The 20,285-nt window shown below is 45.1% G+C and overlaps 4 protein-coding genes across 10 annotated transcripts; 3 read left to right on the top strand and 1 right to left on the bottom strand.

Annotated features, from left to right (window-relative positions):
* The first annotated feature begins 1,743 nt into the window (after positions 1 to 1,743).
* Positions 1,744 to 7,505, top strand: nipsnap1 (nipsnap homolog 1 (C. elegans)). 2 transcript variants are annotated; one of them, XM_011615963.2, is made up of 10 exons: positions 1,744 to 1,874; positions 3,030 to 3,127; positions 4,534 to 4,579; positions 4,720 to 4,814; positions 5,125 to 5,195; positions 5,323 to 5,463; positions 5,757 to 5,788; positions 5,901 to 5,995; positions 6,427 to 6,510; positions 6,975 to 7,505. In XM_011615963.2, the coding sequence occupies exons 1-10, from the start codon at positions 1,798 to 1,800 to the stop codon at positions 7,037 to 7,039; spliced, it is 804 nt and encodes a 267-aa protein (XP_011614265.1). In that variant the 5' UTR covers positions 1,744 to 1,797; the 3' UTR covers positions 7,040 to 7,505. The 2 variants fall into 2 exon arrangements, with proteins under 2 accessions (XP_011614265.1, XP_029685687.1); XM_029829827.1 differs by having other exon boundaries at positions 6,427 to 7,118.
* A 211-nt stretch (positions 7,506 to 7,716) lies between these two features.
* castor1 (cytosolic arginine sensor for mTORC1 subunit 1) lies at positions 7,717 to 14,700 on the top strand. 6 transcript variants are annotated; one of them, XM_029829824.1, is made up of 9 exons: positions 7,717 to 8,065; positions 11,147 to 11,217; positions 12,126 to 12,319; positions 12,456 to 12,591; positions 12,844 to 12,976; positions 13,082 to 13,192; positions 13,357 to 13,439; positions 13,705 to 13,799; positions 13,887 to 14,700. In XM_029829824.1, the coding sequence occupies exons 1-9, from the start codon at positions 7,953 to 7,955 to the stop codon at positions 13,989 to 13,991; spliced, it is 1,041 nt and encodes a 346-aa protein (XP_029685684.1). In that variant the 5' UTR covers positions 7,717 to 7,952; the 3' UTR covers positions 13,992 to 14,700. The 6 variants fall into 6 exon arrangements, with proteins under 6 accessions (XP_029685684.1, XP_029685686.1, XP_029685683.1 ...); XM_029829826.1 differs by having other exon boundaries at positions 7,722 to 8,065; positions 12,859 to 12,976; XM_029829823.1 differs by having other exon boundaries at positions 7,722 to 8,065; positions 12,844 to 12,982; positions 13,085 to 13,192.
* Positions 14,701 to 15,810: 1,110 nt separating this feature from the next.
* On the top strand, positions 15,811 to 17,231 carry LOC115247618 (uncharacterized). The gene is made up of 3 exons (XM_029829918.1): positions 15,811 to 15,847; positions 15,923 to 16,077; positions 16,726 to 17,231. The coding sequence occupies exons 1-3, from the start codon at positions 15,811 to 15,813 to the stop codon at positions 17,137 to 17,139; spliced, it is 606 nt and encodes a 201-aa protein (XP_029685778.1). The 3' UTR covers positions 17,140 to 17,231.
* Positions 17,232 to 18,221: 990 nt separating this feature from the next.
* spring1 (SREBF pathway regulator in golgi 1) lies at positions 18,222 to 20,283 on the bottom strand. The gene is made up of 5 exons (XM_003975101.3): positions 19,595 to 20,283; positions 19,343 to 19,499; positions 19,112 to 19,263; positions 18,809 to 18,922; positions 18,222 to 18,638 (listed from the first exon to the last, which is right to left on the bottom strand). Exons 1-5 carry the CDS (start codon positions 19,688 to 19,690, stop codon positions 18,555 to 18,557), a joined length of 603 nt encoding a protein of 200 aa, XP_003975150.2. The 5' UTR covers positions 19,691 to 20,283; the 3' UTR covers positions 18,222 to 18,554.
* Positions 20,284 to 20,285: the final 2 nt, after the last annotated feature.

The following is a 20,285-nucleotide window of genomic DNA, read 5'->3' as shown; positions in this document are numbered from 1 at the left end:
TCTTCCTTTTGTGAGGAAGATGAGGCTTCCAGTGCTCGACTCCTCAGGATCTGACTCCAGGGTTTGGATCCGTCTCCCCCTGCTGTACTTTAGTCCCTCTGTGGCCCGATCAGAGTCCTCAGTTGTCCCAGTTGAGAAGGCATCTCGTTCATCTCTGCTCTGTTACCCACAACTTTGCTGTCTGCAGGTAGCACAGATGTCAACAGACACAACAAGAACGAACTTTGACCCCAGACCCTGAACCCTTCGACCAGAACCTATGTCAAGGCCAGCAACCCTGCCTTCACACTTCTGTCATGTGGAGCCTTCTATTCATCAGCCCACCGCCTCTATAGGCTATGATGCGCGTGGGGTCTCCCGGCTGCAGGCTTTTCTCTTTTTACTCTCTTTTTAATGCTTCCAGGTTTGACTTTGTGGAGTTCAGAATGATTTTGACAAAGCCTTTGATGTTTGCCTGCTCATTCACCTGAGCAAGAGACACACATTCGTCATCTGATCTCCAAAGTCCAAAATCCTCCTCTTACTGCAGTCCAGGCAACAGTCAATACTGGGCTTGGAAGAAGGTCATATTCTGGGTTCCTAAATGCTGAGCCAACAGTCGCAGCCCCCAAAAATGTAGTTAAAGAAGTCAGAGGCAGATCGTTCATTATCACTTGAGTCTCTGAAATGTGACACCTCAGGTTGGTTCCACGTCACAGTGCCAACCGTTGTGATTGGCTTCTGCCCAAGCTCAGTTGTCACACATTATATGTGGTAGACTGAAAATTCCTATCAGTGAATGCGGGACCTTTTCCATCATATATGTGCAGTAGTCAAGGTTACACAGCAGTGACGGATGCTTTAGTGTTAGGTTCAAACAACCTGAAACACGAGAAACACAAATGAGGCAAAGACAACAGTTTGAATTTTACTTGCAAGGAGAACGGGGAGATGTGCTCAGTTACAGATCTCCAACACGTTCTGACGCACACCTCCCGCCATCCTTGTTTTATTGAGATTAGGAGGTCCCTAGTTACAGAAGTCAAATGTGTCTAAGGGAGGGGGAAAACACAAGATAGCAGGTCTCCAACAGAGCAAGAGACTGTAAATCATAATGGTGAGATTATACGTAGGCCTTCACCGTTTTGATTAGCTTAGCTCACAAACAGCACATTCTTCTATATCAGACAGATTAAGAGAACATCTCCTGTGTCATGCTCTGCAGCTCTGTCTCCAGTCAAGGCCACTTCTCCAACAGCCACCGCATTTCTGTCGCCCTCGACCAGAGAAGTTCGAGTTGACATATCAAGCATCATGAACATTAAGCATTGGCAAATAATAAGAAACATTAAATAATGAGAGACAATATAACAAGAATAAGGAATATAACAAGGTGAAAGCAAATAAGAGATAACTTTAATATAATGGATCTAACATTTAGTGTCCCTCTACTTTGATAGTCTTGACCTATGATCTTTGGAAGATTAAGGGTCAAAGTTCCTCCGGATTATCTCCAAATTTTAATGAGCTTTTCTCAACATTTTTTAACTAGAATTCATTCAAAACTTTACACGTTATTTTGCTAACAAACAAATGCTAGCTCTCACATGAGCTAATAATAGAAAGAAATAACAGTTGTTACTAGTGTTTGCATTGATTGCGTTTTATTTTACCTATTTGCATGTTTGAGGACGGTTATTAGTGGATGGTGGGGCCCCCACTTGAAATCTTGCTTGGCTAGGGCCGGCCCTGGATGGGGAGGTTAAACATTAACTTGCCCAGTGTGGTGCAGGACGTGTTTTAACGTAGCGGAGCAGCATGGCGAAGGCCATTTCTTTAAGGTCTAAAGCACAAATACTGTGCAGACTTTCTGCAAGTCCTCAGCAGGCGGCCAGGTAAAGACCTCATATTTATCCTAACCATAGCTAACGTTAGCATATTGGATCCCTCTGTAACATCCTGTCTGTCTGCTTCTTCCATCTGAACGCTCAGCACATTTGACTGCTATTTTCTTTCTTTGTCAAACATGTTAGTCTTGTTGACGTGTTGTTAGCCGTGATTCACTCAATGTAAACACTCAAGTGTCTTCAAAAGCTCCCTGTTATAATGCTAAGGAGCATGAAGAAGTCCCACTATTTGCTTTAGTGATCAACACACATCTTTTGTAATCATTTGCTGGAAATCTGACCTTTGTCCTGTGAAGCCACCATTAACGTCTTGTTTTTCCAGACACTGCAGATTTTTCTTGTGTTCTGCTCTGTTCTAAATCAAGTCTTTACCTTTTCCTGCTCCCTTATTTCTTGTGTACTGCAACCGAGTGAACCATGTGGGAATTAACTTGAAATTTCTAATTATAGTTCATAATTAAACCCACTGGCCCATAAGATTATTAAAACAAAGTCTCGGTGACCTTCAATGTTTGTGGATTTTAGAATAATAAAACTAGAAACTAGAAAGTGTTTAAAAGACGGCCTTGAACGCAGGCTACAAGTTATCATATGTTCAACACATCGCTATAATCCTTTCATACCGGCCTCTCTCTTTGAACTGTTCTTGGCCAAAATATGATAATTACAGATTGTCTGTAAAATCTTAAATGAGGCTCAGCTGAGAAAATGAGGTTAGTTCACATTGAAGCAGCTTTCTGCTTTAGGATTCATGAACATGTCCTTGGACTTGGATGCAGTTTTACACAGCAAATAAATGGACAATTTCTTCAAAGTTCTTCCTGCGTTCATGTTTTTTCCACTTTCTTAAGGCAGGACGAGAACTTGTTTTCAGGATTCATATGCTTTTTGGAACCTGTTGGATTGCAGTGAGGGGTCTTTCTGTGATTTATATTCCTGTTATTATCCACTCCATGGATGTAACAAAGATCAGCAACGATGACAGGCAGCCCACTCACTTACACAATATGCGTATTTTTCCCATGAAAGGACAATGCGGTGTCCATCTTGGAGACCCCGTCCATTAGAACTGCATTTATTGCTAAAGTCTCTGTGTTTTGTTTGAGCCTGTGTTAAACCGGCTTTCATTTTGGTTCTGTGTAGGAGGTTGTCATTGAGCGGGGACAAAGTCCATGCCAGAAAAGATGCCCACTCCAACCTGCTGTCAAAGAAAGAGACCAGCAGCCTCTACAAAATACAATGTAAGCAACACTTTGCTTTGTAGTAATCCAGTACCATTATTATTCCAACCTCATTAATGTGATTGTGGGGTGTTTTATGTTCTGCTTAGCTCATTCACATTCCCTTCAGCTGGAAGCTTCTGTGCTTGATTCCTGGCTCAAGGCCTTTCTGCAGTGATTCTTCTCACCATTGGTGTGTGTGTGTGTGTGTGTGTGTGTGTGTGTGTGTGTGTGTGTGTTTTCTTGTACTTGCTACATATTGAGTACCGAAATATTAATTCTGCAGAGGACATTTGAGGAAAGTGAGGACATACAGTATTTGGCTGGTCCAGGAAACTTTAAAGAAATTAGAATTGGTTTTAAGTGTTGTGTGTGTGTGTGTGTGTGTGTGTGTGTGTGTGTGTGTGTGTGTGTGTGTGTGTGTGTGTGTGTGTGTGAGTGTGTTGGGGTGGGGTGGGGTGGGTTAGTTGGGATGGTTTGAGCTAGGATAAGGAGCTGGGGAATGCATTATGTCTATGAAAGACCTCATAAAGATAGCAGTACGTGTGTGTGTGTGTGTGTGTGTGTGTGTGTGTGTGTGTGTGTGTGTGTGTGTGTGCGTGTGTGTGCGTGTGTGTGTGTGTGTGTGTGTGTGGGAAGTGGATGGCGGGGCCAATCATGTGTCTATAACTGATCCAATAGTAGATTTAAAAAGTTGAGGTTAAAATAGGGAAAAGTCTAAACGTTTGAATTGTTTCCAAGGCCAAAAACATTTAGCAGCCACGGAGGCATTTAGACGGTTATTTACCCTTCGAGCACAGAGGCACCTTCATGTCACATCATCTCACTGATCCAGCAGCTGCTGGTGGTCCATTTATAAAGTGGCGCCAGACTCCGATGCTGACGGGATCCTTCCTCACGGAGCTCATCTCTGAAATATGGGTCCCAGGACACCAATTGTCATTGAATATGATAGAGTTGTGTTTTGTTCCTAATGAAATGTGCTGTTTTGAGTCTCCGCAGGCCGCCTCGTATCTGCCTCTGCACAAACCGGTTCATTAAATCATTCCAGACTTATTTGAGCCAAAAGGAAACCAGAAGCTTCTGTTAGCAGCTAGCATTACGGCAGCGGCGGCGGCAGCTTACTCTGTAGTGGCGTAACGCATCCGGCCTGTGAAGTTTTGCAAGATTGAAACAGCTATTTCTGTCTTTGGAGGTTGCAGTGATCCGTGTGTCTGTCCTTCGAGAATTCCATCACCCTCATGCAGCTTTGATCCTTCTTTTTGCATCAATTTCAGCTTGTAGGGGTTTCATTTCGAACGCTATCCTCCGTAACCCATAACCTACTGAAAGTGAATCTGTTTTGGATATCGAAGTCTCCTCTGAATTGCAGTGTGAAATTACTTTGTTGAATTGAAATGGGCCTCTCTGCTCTGGCTTTCTTTCAGTCCACAACGTCAAACCGGATTGCCTGGAAGCGTATGAAAATCTAGAGTGAGCGCAGCCACATTTTAATATCACTCGACCGCCCGTCGACTTGTTGCCGGTCTTTCAAATCTAACTTTTTAGCACTTCAGTCGCATCTGCAATAAGGGGGGGGGGGAATGGCCAATGGCTTTTTTTTACTTTCTCAGGGCCGAGGTGCAAAATAAACTGCATCAGGACAAAGACTACCCATGTGAGGTGGTTGGAAGCTGGACCACCTGGTACGGGGAGCAGGATCAAGCAGGTAAACAGAAAGGACGGCAGAAAATACCTCTGCTTCATAAACAACATCACTTTCTGCACTGAGCGCTGAAATCATTTTTCAGTATGAGGTTCCAGTGAATGGATTAATTTCTTAATCTACGGAGGCGGCAGTTTGGTTGTAATTCCTTTACATAGAGTCAGACGGTAATGTAGGGACGGGTAGAGAAGCTTCCAGATGTGGATGTCATAATATACCTTGTGTGGGTTGGATGACGTCTCCTGTCGTTCCTGTCGAAGCAGCGCCGCTCAAACCCGGTGCTGCAGTGACCTCTGCTGGTGTGTGTCTGCAGTGCATCTGTGGAGGTACAGAGGAGGCTACCCAGCCCTGACAGACTGTCTGGTGAAGCTGAAAAACAACAAGGTTCACATGTTTTCAGCCTTCCACAATAGAGATATTCACAGTAGAGATGTGTCATTTATCTCTGGAACATGAGAAAAGTTTGGAGCCTGAATACATTTTTAATTGAAGGGGTTTTTTCTTTCCTCAGGAGTACATGGAGTTTCGGAAAGAAAGGGCAAAAATGCTTATTTCAAGGCGAAATCAGCTCCTTTTGGAGTTCAGTTTCTGGAATGAACCGTTGCCACGACCGGGACCCAACATCTATGAATTACGCAGCTATCACCTCAAGGTATCGACCCGCAGAAGAGTTGAGCTCTTCATGTCGGCTCTGTGTTCTACTATATAGTTAATGCTGCTGCGAATAAGAAGATTTCATGTGTTTTTCCATTCAATTTTGACTTTGGAGCTCACAACATCTGGAATTGACCCTCACTTATGCATGAATGCACCAGCAGAGCTATGATGAAACTCTGAGGGCCGGTATGAGCCAGAATTGTTACGAGACAGCATATCTGTTTGTGTTCTCAGGCCTAATAGTTGTGTTTTCAATGCTAATGCCGGCCCTCTTTCTCCCCGTTTCAGCCAGGAACTATGATCGAATGGGGAAACCATTGGTGAGGCCCGACTTGTATCCTATGACCCGCTGTCATGTGAACGTCAGATCATCCCTTGGTCCAAATGTGGTGGTGATCCTCACACCTCTCTGATGCCATGTGTGTAAACCAGGGCGAGGGCCATCAGACACAGACAGGAAAACAACGAAGCCGTAGGCGGGTTCTTCTCTCAGATCGGCCACCTCTATGTTGTTTATCATTTGTGGGGTGAGGTTCAAGCCTTTTGTTATATCAGGTTTGGCATCTGACTCCACTTGAATTTACACGCCGTCACCGGTATTCGTTGTTTTTAACCGTGTGTTACGTTTGTGTGCTGATGTAATCGGTGCAGCACAAAGAATGTCTGTTCTCTCTGGTAGCGACGTTACAATTTTAACCCTCAGCTCAAGACAGAAACATGTGATGACGTAAAGTAAACAGAAAATACCGCATGTCTGAACGTTCCCTGATTTGATTGTACACGCATCATAAAGTACTTTAGATCCCTTATGAAATCCTTTTTGCCCGCCTGGTTCCTCTCATTTTAAAAGGCCAGATGTTCTCTTTTCTCCCGCCTTAGCAAGTCTTAACCCTAGATGGAACTGTTGCTATTAATTAGACGCGACTGTCTTAAATCTCCGGGTTGTGCTGTTTTCCAGCTTATGAAAGCCTGCAGTCCCGAGAGGAGACCAGGAACACGGCCTGGCTGAAGGAGGGATGGGATGTGAACGTGTATAACACAGGTATTACACATGCAAACCCTCCGGTTGTGTTTAAAACAAACAGACTCCATCATCATGGCTTCAGGCGAGTCGTCGGTGTAGAGCTGCACACGTCCTATCTGAAATGTTATTCTTCACATCGGCTACCTTCGAGGTTACATTTCCCGAGGTGTTATTAGGATTTCTGCTCCAACGCTCCACCGATGCTAGCAGCTCTATTTGTACAAGATGGCTCGTTTGCCACGTTACCACTTCCTGGTCAGGTAGGAGAGCAGAAGGAGCCTCCACTCTAGGACAGGAGAGGAAGTAGAGGACTCGCTGAGCTCGTCTAACATGTATCCCAACGTAGGCCATCAAATGACACATCAGGAAGTACAAAAGGATTTAATACAACAGAGACCAATGTTGCACCAGCTGGATGTTTTATTCTCTTTGTGTGCACTTCTCAATTAAGCTTTGACTTGTTTCTCCCTGTCTGTGTGCAGAGGCTTTGATCAAAAGAATGGAATCCAAAATATTGATTCCCACCAAGAGTTCACCTTTGCAGTAGGCCGACTGAAACCTGGGGCACCTCTTGGATAAAAGCCCCTCAGATTCATCTCAGGTTCACTCGCGTATGAAATGTTTTCCATTCAGGCCTTTGCACTACGATCAGCTTGGGTTTGAAGACGTTTAACCTGTGCGTGTCCAGGCTGACTGGTTAAATGAGGTTTTTTTTACCTTCTTGGTTTTATTCTGAATTGTGTTAACAGAACATATCTGAGTCTGTTCTCTTTTTATCACCGTGACGATTGGACATAAGTCTCCCTCATTACACTTTGCAGTTAGCAAAGGAAGGTTAAAAAATTATGATACCTCAGGAATACATATGTGATCATTTTAATGTTAAAATAGTCACCGTGGTCTGAAGCTGTTTGTACTTGTTTTGTTTTTGCTTTTCTTATGAAAAGGTGACCAATGTGGCCATTGCTGTTAAAACTCAGAGTTCCAAATAAAAGAGGGAACTAAAGAGGGAACTAAAGGTTTCAATCTATTTTCCAAAGAAGCATTTCCGCTAAAAAAAAAACAACAAAAAAACAAAACATAAATCATCGATGATTTAATTTAATTTAATAATGTTTGCCCTCATCTGTCTCCAGTTCACCATCACCGCCACCAAAACCGGAAATGACCGCACGCGCATCCGCGGCACGCGCGAGCTATTTAAATAGCGGCTGCGCCTTTAAGAGGAGGGGGTGTGTCGTCCGGGGGACTGGCCCTTTTATTTGAATAAACAGTAGTTCTGATGGGCTGGATTCAGATTGCGTCGCTCGGATGTTTTTTTCCTCCCGGCGAGGTGATCGCAGCGGGACGCGGTTCTTCCGAGCCGCCAATGCTCCTCATCACTCCGGCCTAGCCGTGTTCCACTGACCAGCGTCGCAGAGATTCGTGTGGGCCGACAAGAAAATAACCCCGCCGACAGCATGGACTTGCACATTTTGGACCACAGGCTGCGGGTCACCAGCATATCCAAGAACGGCCTGGTTCATTTCACACACCCCTTGATTAAGCTGATATTTCTCCGGAACAGAACACGGTAAGGACCTTGTAAAAGAGCTAAGCTGCTACACAGCGACTCTCCTTGTCTGTGCATGTCCGGCTCAGACGCACCGAAGCCTGTGCAGACTTCCACAGACCTTTTGAGGTGCTTCTCCACCTCCATGTTTCGCAACAGTCTGTCAGGTTCTGCAGAACTTGGGCTTTTCTTGAAAACGGCTGCAGTTGGGTTTCTAATTAAAGACCTACCGGGTTCTTTTTGGAGAATATCTTTAAACTCATCCACGGGCTTTCAGACTCTCCTCCGAACTCATCATTCATTGTGCAAATTGTCCGGATCTCATGTCGGCATCAGTGCCATTTTGCAGTTAATCCCTGGATATCCTCTCATTGTTATGCACTTGTTTATTTCTCTGGCTGCCCCACATAGAGACGCTCAGCATCTCTTTCAGCCTCGAAGGGTACAAATGATCAGTCTTCTTTCCATCTGGGGGGTTTCTTCTAAACCTGTGACCAATTTACATCACATTTTTATTTAAAAAAAAAAAAAAAAAAAGGGACACGAGCAACGGCCACTTGGGTCTAATATAATCTTTTGCTTACAACAAAATAAAACTGTAAAAATGGATATTTGCTATACATATGGGAGGATCAAAACTAAGAACCTTTTATTCTAAACACTTGCAAGAAAAAGGCCAAACAGAAGTGGCTGCATGTGTCCTGAGTGCGTCCAAAGCTGATCAGAAAAGCAGCACGACTCGCCCAATCGTTCAAGTTTCTGATCTTTCAAGCCCTCATCTGCTTTCCTGTCGGGCGCTTGTCAGACACTCCGGCCATTCATGCCCGGCTGCTTCCAGAGCCGTGCTGCACACATGGGCCGGGGCCGCGTGGATGCGTCAGCAGTTTGAAGGCAACCGTGAGTCTTCGACGAGAAACAAAACCACATAACATTTCAAATTTGTGAGTCAGCATGTAAGAACCGGCCCCGTGGTGCATTCAGTGTCCAGGACAAAATGCACGCCTGTCTTAATAGTTTAGTTCTGCGTGCCCGGAGCCATCGAAATAGCCCATTCTGGATGTTCTCTCTGTTGTGTGAAGACAATGCAGGTTGTGGGACGGTGGAAAGGACGGGAGTTCACAGAGACCCCACTGGCCGACTCCCTCTCTCAGGCCCCTGGAACTCATCAGCAGGAACGGCTCAGAGAAAGTCTGCAGAGAGTCTCCAGTTGCATTTTAAGGAGGTCTGAGCTGCTCTGGGCCGAGGACACACGAGACCTGCATGCTTTCGGGGTTCCAGAGCCCTTCAGATGCTTTTCCAGTAGCACTTGTTGGAACAGAGATGCCTCATTGAGCCAGAAGACTCGTCGTTTTTCCGCTTTCTGCTTCACTGATCCGTCAGGGCCTCCACGCACCGTGTTTACACAAGCCCCCCCCTCCCCCAGATAATTAGGGATTCCTAGAAAAACAGCACCGAGCCCATTGTTCTGGAAAAAGAACAGCCCGTGAGAACCCTGAGGGGTTTGTAGGACGCCGCGAAGGTAGCAGACGTGTTCACTCTCCCACTGTGGCTGTGGGGGGGCCGCGGCCGCCAAGCTGAAGCCTCAGTCGCGCCTTATCGTGTTTCCTCAGCTGCAGCATCAGAGAAACTCCTCTGTCACATCCCCCCAGGTGGATCAAAGTCCAGTTGTTGGTCGTCCTCCCCGCTCCACCGCTCCCTTGGTACCTGCCGCTTCCTCTGTTCTTCACTTGTGTTCCATCTGTCGTTTTCGTGCTGTTTCACGCCTCATCGGGCGGATTTTGTTTTCGGAAGGCATCGAGATCGGCGGTCGCTCGCAGGCTCCATAAAGCTGTTCAAACATACCAAGTGGACCGAGGCGACTTTCCTGCAGCCTAAACACACAAGCTTTGCAACACAGAGATGATTGCGCAAATTGCTAAGTCCAGTTAGCATGGTCACATTAGCATCAGAAGGTTTAATACACCACTCACTCACCTGGTGGACAGTTTAGGGCCTCCAGGTTAAGACCCTGGAGGGCACCCAAACAGGCAGCTACAGCACTTTGAGCGTGGAATAAAACCCGGAACTTTCTAGCTACAGTACGAACACCTGCACTGCTTTTGAATTGGCCTCCAGTTGTCTCGCAACAGTCGGCGCACTTCTGGTTACAGGTGTATCACACAAGCCTCCACCGTGTTCTCTAGACACACGTAATGTAATTTAAGGTTGACTAGATGCTTGGAAACAGCACCTGCAGGAAACTGAGCCGGGGTGAAAGGTCAACAGGAAGTGAGGGGAGGAGGACAATGGAGCTTGCTGAGCTCACCGGCCCAGCCGATGGTTCATGTCCTCGCCTCCTCTCGCTGCGTCTGTGAGGGAACTGTCCAATCCCCTGGCAGGGATTACTTTTTTGCTGAGTAGGGATTTTGGCAGTTGTGCTCAGGCCACTGCTGTAGAAAGTGAACAGGGAGAAGGAGGCGTGGCTCCAAACGCACCTTTTAGGACAATGGAGATAAAAAGCTCTTCCTTTTTAGGAATTCAAAGAAAACTCCTGACTCTTTGAGCACACTAATCTTTGAGCTCCATCCTGAAACTTTAGACCAGAGGTGATCACTTTATAGGGATACTCAGGTTATAAATGTAAAGCGTAATTGCAGCATTTAAAGACAGATGTAGCCTAAAATGTTAGGTTGGAATTGGGACTGTCTGTCATCGTCATCTGTAAAGTTTAAGTCCTCTCAATCACACTTTGTATCATGTGCTGCTGTAGACTTATTTTAGTTTATGCCAGCTGCGCGACCACGTGGGGGGGGGGGGGGTAAAGTTACTGTCTGGGTAGGTATGGTGGGTCAGGTAACATCTGCTGGACTTTAGCTGCAGGGCCACTCTCAAGCTAAGAGATGATTGGTGCAGGGTCCCTCCATTAATGCTGCAGTCGGTAACCAAAGCGATGCCCTAGTTTGGCACTTTACCCTGCGTTTGCTACAGACAATAGCGCCACGCTGGCCCTGCGCCGACCCTTCTGAGATTCCCAGCTACCCAGATGAGAAAAACAAGAAGACTTTGTTGGTTATTGAATGAATAGCACTGTTTGTTTACCTGTTCCTCTCTCTTCTGTTTCAGCTGTAAGTTCTTCAGCCTGACAGAGACGCCAGAGAACTACACCGCCGTCCTCGACGAGGAAGGGTTCAAAGGTGAAACACCAGGCAGACGCTGTTTCATTCGTCCTCTTCACAGGTCTGGGAGGGTGATCTTCCCACTCTCTAAGTGATTTTTATCTCGGCCGTCATCAGCCCGCGGCAGGAATAATTTAGCCGTGTGGAGCCGTAATTAGCATTAGCATCACAGAGGGCGCAGCGTCTCTATTGGAAGCGAAGCGTTCGGCCTTTCTGGGGATAAACAGAGCGCCGTTTAACACGGCTGAAAGGACCAGCACCTGTGCACAAGAGTTCAGGATCAAGGCAGAATATACAGAATAACCACAAACTGTAGTCCCGGTCATCGTGGAGGGCAGATATCAGCCCTGGGTGCTTTGCCTTCGTCTCCTTCGCTCTCCGTGTTCCTGACTGTTTTCAGAGGTAAACGTTTGTTTAGGTGCCAGAACAGCGGCTGCGTGGAGGGTTTATAGCGCCGTTTGCTCACGTCGCTGTGACACTGAATAAAAGCCGAACCTGCAGGTTTTGTGGCCACGTGATGCTTTTTGACACCTTATTTCCTCCGTGACGCGATTTAAAGATGGAGACACTATATTTGGGGGGCTCATCACCACAAATAACCGCCATAAATAACTTTCGGCCTCTTGTTTACTTCCTCCACAGATAGCAGTTTCCTTTGCAGCTTCCTGCCCCCACTGAACTTGACTCTTATGATTCAAGCGCACGGCCCTTATCTTTATATTTTGGCTTATTTTTGGCCACATGAACTTTGACATTAACCAAGAGTCATCTGTCTGAGCAATCTGAATATTGGTAATGCTGTGTAGGAACATCACCTGTTAGATCTGATCATTTCCTAACATCCTTAAAATATTTAAAACTGTCATCATTTATTTTAAAAAAAGAAGTAGCAAACATGACCAACGTGTCCTCTTTAACACACTTAGAGCTCCAGCCCTCGGAGCATCTCAAGGTGGAGGGCTCCATCTGGCTGCCGCTGAATGTGGTCTCCAACGGCAACGCGTCCAGCAGCTCGCAGGCCGTGGGGGTGACAAAAATCGCCAAGTCCGTCATCGCTCCTCTGGCGCAGCAGCACGTCTCCGTCTTCATGCTCTCCACTTATCAGACCGACTTCATCCTGGTAGGGCTCCTCTCCTGCTGCCATTCAAGCAGTGCTCTCCTGATTTAAGGACTCTGGCCACTTTAAATTTAATGACATCATCCTCCTTCAACACAAATATTCCCCGTGATAACTTTTTACCCTGGATCGCCTGTAGGTGCGTGAGAGTGACTTATCTGTGGTCATCAGCACACTGGAGGAGGAATTCAGTATCTTCAAGGAGGTGGGAGGAGAGTCCATCCCTGTGCATTCTCAGGATGTTTCCAACGGACTCCAGAAAAACGGGAGAGAAGGTACTCCTCACTTTCCCGTCGGCATGATTTTGCTGTTTTTGAAATGATTAATTAAGTTTCCCAGTTTCCCACAAAACTTTATATCTGGGGGAACAATGCTAATTTTCAATAAAAACCTATGTTAGTGGCTCCATTATTGCATATTAAATCAATGTGTGGGTCACATGGGTGAGTGAGTAAAGGGTGATGTCATGGTATGACTGTGCTAGTTCTATTTAAAGTTCTATTTAAAGGTTTTCATTGGTAAAACAGTCAGGTCTCTTGCAGCCATCCAGCCTACAGTTCACCCAGTGCTCATCCCTCAGAACCAGTTCTGCGTCATGTCTCTGGATCCAGCCACGCTGCCGTCCATCGCCACCACGCTCATCGACGTCCTCTTCTACTCCAACAGGTGAGAGGTGGCTGCAGCTCCCCTGCTGTCCACACGGTGGCAGCACACGGCGGCTCTGTGCGATTGTGATTCTGACCGTCAAATGTGTTTATTGGTCTTCAGTCCAAAAGAGGAAGAGGGGTCACCATCAAGCCAGGGCATCAAGTTCTTCTCCTTCTCCCTCATCGATGGCTACATCTCACTTGTGATGGACACGGAGGCCCAGACACGGTAGGACCTCCTCATTCTTCACTCCCTCCACCTTTGGCACCAGAGGGAAGTGAGTCAGTTAATTTGGGTTAATATTGTTTTTAATTAAACTCAGTTACAGATTAACCTAAAGCCAAACAGTGTGTTGCTCGGCAAAAACCAAGTTTTTAATCTCTCGTCTGTAGTTTCCCGGCTGATCTTCTGTTCACCAGCTCCTCGGGGGAGCTGTGGAGGATGGTCCGAATCGGGGGGCAACCTCTGGGTTTTGGTAAGATGCCGCTCAGCACCACAGAGCGGGTTTTTCCTGAACAAGCGCTCACAAACACAGACTCAACCAAATACAACCAAACTTTGCATTGAGGAACGCTTCTGAAAACAAGATGGGAGGGGGAAAAAAAATCAGTCTTCATGAACAAGTTTTGAACAGAAGGAATCAGATGTTGTTAACGCCGCTTTTTTTCTCAGACACCTTTGTATTTGTCCTCACATCGTCTCCAGGATAGCGGTCTGCTAATTTCTATGTTTCTTCGTAGATGAGTGTGGTATAGTGGCACAGATATCTCAGCCTCTCGCTGAGAGCGACATCTCCGCGTATTATATCAGCACCTTCAGCTTCGATCACGCTCTGGTGAGTATGCCGCTATCACTTTAGTAATAATTAAAACAGAAGTCAAACATTGATGCATTTGTGAGGTTTGAATCAAGTGTCCTCCAGTTAGCTAACTTTCAAGCTTCCTGGACTGTTCAGGTCCCAGAGGAGGACATAGCGAGCGTGGTGGACATGCTCCAGGATCAGAGGAAAGAACCAGCCACCAGTTGACTTCAGAGTTATTCCCTGATGTTCCTGGTTCAGCGTGACACCCCCCCCCCCACTCCAGATCCAATGGCCGGGGTTGACTGTGCCAGCTCGAGAAGACAGCTACCCCGCGCCTAGACTAGCGCTGCGTCACCAGCAGTATTAACTACTGACCACCGGAGGCGCTGTTTGTTTGCGAGACCTCCTGCCTTAGAATAAAAACCCAGAGCCCCCCCTCCACGTGTCTCTGAGGAAGAGGTTGGGGATTCTGGTGGGGCTGCACACCTGCACATTCACACACACACACAACACACATGCAGACATATTCCAACACTGAAATTTGCAAGCACAATGTCAGAGATTCGGACTCTCGATACAGAATATCCTCTGAAACTGTATTTTCCTTTAAAACATGAAGAGGCCCTCAAAATATGACATTATTATTATTAATATTGTTATTTATGTTAAATCAGGGTCTTTGATTTGGAGAATAATGTGCAGGAAGTGCTTAAATATCAAAACAACTTGTTTCAGCTCAGCCTTTTCTTTCAACTTAGTATTACCAGAGGTCAATAACACAAAGTCTTACATTGTTATTTGCACAATAAAGTTCATGTTTGTCTGTTTTTTGTCAACATCACTTACAGTAAATGTTAACTTTGGTACATTTGTACAAACTGAAGTATTCTTTTTTTGTGTGTCTTGCTTCAGTTAATAAAGATTTCCTCTGAAAGTGTCATCTCATCATTTAATCATCAGCATCTGAATTAAATAAACTATTAGACAAAGAGAAGTGTTCAATGACTCCTGAGGAATCCAACTGTTTTGTGTTAAGATAAAATGATCCTAAATCACTTTGTACTTTATTAAAGTCTAAGTTTCAAAAAATTGCACACAACCAAACCACAAGTGCCCCATCAACTGGCAGATTTAATCACCTGATGGAGGTTTCGATTGACACATCCGCAGAGATTGGTAATACCAAGTAACTAAGGGAGAATGTTGCAGGAAGTCGGCTTCCTGCCATTTTTTATCTGAATTTGTAGAAATGTCACTGTCGTCTTTAAGCGTTCGTCCTGGTGCTCCGGAGGAGATCTGTGAGGAGGCCTCAAACCAGATCCCCAAACTCTCCGGGAATTAACCCCGAGCAAGTTCTTGCAGATCTTTTGGGATGTGTGTGTGTGCAACAGAAACTAGCTTTAGCTGCTCTCTGATGCACATTAGCCTTCCCTTTCTCTTTGAACTCACTTCTTTTGTGCAAGCAGTAGCCCTAAAACTTCAGCTCCCAATCTTCCCAACACCGGACTGTAGAGGAGGTCTCCTAAAGTCGCTAAAGCAGTGGACGAAGCAAGTGCTGCACATGCTGGCAGAGCAAATAGGTGACGCAGACGTCCAAAAGAAGAACTCCAGTTCCTTCATCCATTAATAACAATAATACACCTGCTTGATCACAGAAGGCCCAAATGTACAAGGAGGGATTCAAGGATCCAATACAAAAGATGGACCACTAACATGAACGTGTACTAGCAGTAAACAGATTTCTTGATTGAGGTTTCGTATACATCTCTGAACAATGACTGACTTCACTGTGGGGGGTTGTCTTTAAGGGAAGCTTTTCATATCTCTGGATCTCAGTGTTCACTTTCCATCATTTTCGGAATTTAAGTGGAACAGACTGAAAAGACAACTCAGAATGGGCTTTCCTTTCATTAAGGTTGTCACTTTCCAGGAAATGATGAGGCAGCAGATAAGTGATGGTTATCTTCAGCACCTCCACGCCTCTCATGTGCAGATACATATAAATAAACTTTTGTGGCCATAATTGCATAACAGGAATGTTTAAATGACCTCTTTGCAAGCCAGAATGGATCACAGAGCAGGTATTAATCATTCTTTCATCAGCAGGTGCACAATCCTCCTAACTCATGCATTGGTTTTTTTAACCAAATTGGCAGGTTTTCTCCAGGTTATGTTTGTGTGTGCGGGAGTCCTGATGCAGTGTTCAGATGCAGGAACTGCATTGAGCAAACACGCCGCCGCCGGCTCCTGCAAGCTGAAGGACCTGTCGACCCTCACCAAGTCTCTCCTGAGACTCAGCCTGAACAGCTACGTGAGTAAAATCTGGAACCCTTCGTCAAAGATGCCTTTCCTCCGCTGTTCCCTGAAGAACTGAACTGGGAGCAATGAAGTTTTGTGCCAAAAAACTTTTCTTTTTAATTCTATTTTGCAGAAAATGTCCAGACATTTGTAACTGATGGGTCTGTGCATGCAAATGTGGCGCTAAAACTATGTCACTTTGATGATTGGGATTTAAAATACTTGAATGATTAAATCCTCCTAACAAGAAAGCACTTGCATAGCGAGCTCCGGTTTTTAAAAATGTGCAATCGGCTGTGTCATTGATGCTAAAACCACATATTATGTGCAATTCTGCGACCTTTACAGGTCAGTCGTCTCATGTTTTTGAAGCTAATCAGTCGTAACAACTCAAAATGAACATTGACAGGTTTGAGCTACATAAATAGTGATGTGGGTCCTCCTCTAGAGGGTCCTCTATGATGTTCCTCTATGATCAGTAGCCAAGAACAAACATCAGCTTTAGTATTTGAAACACATCTGAATGCAGCAGAAATTTCCAATATCTTTTATTTCTGGATTCTAACCACTAGATGTCATCAAATCTTACGTACTTTAGCTTTAAGAGATTTATCAACGATGCCGCCTGTTGGAGAGCTGAACTTCTACTCTTCTCTTCTAGGACAGAGCCAACGGGGAGAGCCTGGGGACCTGGACCCCTGGGTTTTCTGAGCTCGAGGTCCAAACTAACTCAACTGTCAATGGCACAAATGTTCAGTGCTCTCTTCTGTTTGTGGTTCAAGGCCTGAAAGAGATCCTGAAGGATCAGAAGGAGGACTTGAATCCCCATAATTACATCCTTCACAAGGAACTCAAGGACTCCATCTTCAGGACCAACTTACTGAAAGAGTGTGCAAAACAAATTCTCAGAGGGGATTGCTCCCCAGCACCACCACCACCAAAAATACCCATAACTTATTTTGATAGGAAGCAGTGGAGTCACACCTTGCTGGAGACTGCTGGAATTTACATCAGCTGGTTGGAGCACAAAATTACGGAGCAGACGAACTTTGATGCAAAAACCATAAAGAGTTGAATGAGATTTACTTAACAAACACCTTCACAGTGCAGCTGTTTCACTGTTTGCAAAAGTTTTTGTCCTTATTTCCATACAGTATTTTCGCTTGTTTACAGGACATCATTTTGTTTTATGAATAAAAGGCATTTATAGTTAGTTTTTTATAGTCCAAATTAGTTTTTTAATTCTATTGATGCTATTTTACAAATCGTATTTATGAACACACACATTTGGAAGGAGTTCTGGTAGCAGAGGGAGGTACCAGGAGACCAAACGCTCACAGAGGTCGCTGTCCAAAAGACAGTGAGGACAAAACACCACGAGACAGCACATTTTCCTTCTGACCATTTAGCAAAAGTAAAAGAGGTCCGCCTTCTCGACATATTGACCTTCCGTTAACGCTGCAGCTGCCGCATGTCGCCTCAGTTACGATTTGAACCAGTGATAATTCAAATTTTGCCAAACTCTTGTTAGACCAACAGTCTTACAACATTAACCACTATGCTGCGTAACATTCAGGTACAAGGTCAGAAAGGAGGACAAATAAGTGTCTGAACGGGGGCATTTAAATCCCCACGCATGGCCACCCTAGGTAGGGGGCACATAGCTTTGGCGGAGTCAGCTGGATATTCTGCACAAATGATTGTTCCTGTGATTGTAATTAATCAACTTGCCACAGAAGCAAACAAGAAGGGGCTCCAGTACACGTCTTAATTACAAGTTTGTTTCCGCGGCCTTCACGGTGATTAATTGTTTGGCTCTGGCCTCATATCCCGAGTGGGCAACGATGCCCGAGGAGGGACAAAAAAAGAGGCTGATAAAAATCACCTTCAGAGAACAACCAGTATGCTCTTTAATGGCGCCGTTGCACGATTAGACCTGCGGACAGATGGATGGAAATAAGTCTGTCAGAGCCCCATCAACAGAAAAAAAACAGCTGTAGCAAAGATTAATGTGTCCATCATCTGTCTGCAATGGTCCATTAATCTACTGTTTACTTTAAATGCTAAAAATTCAGCCTGACAACTATCCTTTTACTGAAATGGGACATTTAGCCTGATTAAACGCCTACATTAAAAAAAAAAAATACAAACCACAAAAACATGCAACCAGTTTTTTATTAAATAACAATCATATATGCATTATACACCAACACGAGACATTCTTTGCTTTACATAAAGCATTAAAAAAAAACATTGTTACTGGCTTTTAAAAGGTTCCGATGTGTGCTGATTCTGAAGTGGACTAATGTGCTGCCAACATGGACCCAATGATCATCATGGATGAAAGGTATGAAAAGTTCTACGCACTTATGAAGTGTAAATAACATCACATACAGTACGGCTAGTGCCCGTTCAAGAGTTCAAGCTCGGTTTTCTCATCGCAGGAAAAGTATAGTGTCTTCTTAATTGGTGCAGGAAGTTCCTAAAACTTCATACGGGAAGTAGCTCCGGAGGGGACTCTCCATAGCAGTACTTTGCCTGGGGGTTCCTATAGGTGTTCTCGTGTTGCACGCTCTGAAACAATCCCAACCCCCCCAAAAAAAGAATTAAACGGGATGCTAACAGGAGATGACATCATGCATATGCAAGGAAATCGGAAAAATATACATTTAAACTGATGCGGGAGATCTGAATTGATTGACTACAGTCTGTCCGCGTGCGTTTTCTAAATCTCGTGAACCTACTTGTGAGGAGGTCCTGCACTTGGCCAAACACAGCTCAAAATGATCCTCCACAGCAGTGAAAAGATTCCGGAAACCTTCTGCAGCGCGATTCAGGAAGCGCTCAAGAAGGGGTTGCTGAAAGAGGGCACACAGATAAGAAAAATTGCAGATTATAGTTTGCTCATCACTTTCATTTTGCTCTTGGAAAAACTGATTAAACACACTGGGAGACAGTGGACTAAGAACTAAGAATTTTAGAACTTTTACAACATGAATGCAGAAGACAGGACATAAAAAGGACACTTTCTTGAGGAGACAAATGACCTTATCCGGCTGGAGGCAACAGGAGACGCAGTACTCGTAGATGCTACAGCAGCCGTTTGCCAGGCAGCTTTTACAGATATACTGTCGGCTGCTGGGAGCGTTTACGTTGCAGCAGCCGTTAACCAGCAGGTCTTTCCTTTCACAAACATAACCTGCAACGCAGAAAGCAAATACAGGGATTGTGAGCATTATAAATCAGTCTGACGGGTGACTGATGGTGACGCTGCTCACCGAGTTCATCGGTGAGCAGCGTCTTGCCCTGGATGGAGTTTCTGCACTGAGTGATCTGCCGGCTGCTGTTTCCCAGGTTAAAACGGACTTTCCAGGGGATGCGATGGTCCGAGTCTCTCACCTCTAACAGAGTACGATCTCGTATGGTTCGTTCCTCCTGTAGATTTTACACAGAAAAGGCAGTTTGGGTCCGAGAAGGTTCTTTAAATCAATAAATTGTAAACATTTTCAATGATAGAATTTTTTTTTTACCTGTTTTAGAGTGCTGGTAAGAAAATAGATGAGGGACAAGCCAAAAACGACCCCCAGAACCCAGCGTTTTCTCAGCAAACGTCGTAGCACCATCATAGCATGGCTTTCTTGGGAGGATTCCGATGACAGCGACAGCCAAACACATCAACCCTCCACGGTTAAACAATTCCCTGTCACGAATATGCGTGTCTCTATGGTAACGGAACGCAAAGGTGCCCGGTCTACGATGCAGAATAGACATATAACCCTAAATGTTATGACCTGTACCAACCGACACTTGAGACCATTGACATTGTGTCTTAACAGCCGCGTTACTGACTTTTAACCCATGCTGCGGCTCACGTTTATCTCACTCGAAATTCTGCAAACGTAGCCCGCATACATTTGCAGTGCCAACGGATCACTGATCAAACAGCAGAACACAGAAAGACTGGTGGATCGGGAAGCTACATGTCATCAGAAAACGCTGCTTTGTTAGCCTGCTAGCTGGCTGTCGTCAGCGTTAGCATTTCAGCCTCACATAAGCTAATGATAAATCATATTCATACCAACGTGCTATAACTCTGGTTTCCTCAGCAGCAAGGGACTGTGCAATGTTCGGTATTACGCATAAGAAAATACAATTGTGATATTTATGCAGCGAAATTCGCCGTCCACCTTAGCAAAACAAAATCCCAATGCGGATGTTACG

The sequence above is a fragment of the Takifugu rubripes genome, chromosome 21 (assembly GCF_901000725.2).
Source record: "Takifugu rubripes chromosome 21, fTakRub1.2, whole genome shotgun sequence".
Classification (NCBI taxonomy): Eukaryota; Metazoa; Chordata; class Actinopteri; order Tetraodontiformes; family Tetraodontidae; genus Takifugu; species Takifugu rubripes.
The sequence above is the reverse complement of the archived record's forward strand: the minus strand, read 5'-3'. Positions and strand labels throughout refer to the sequence as shown.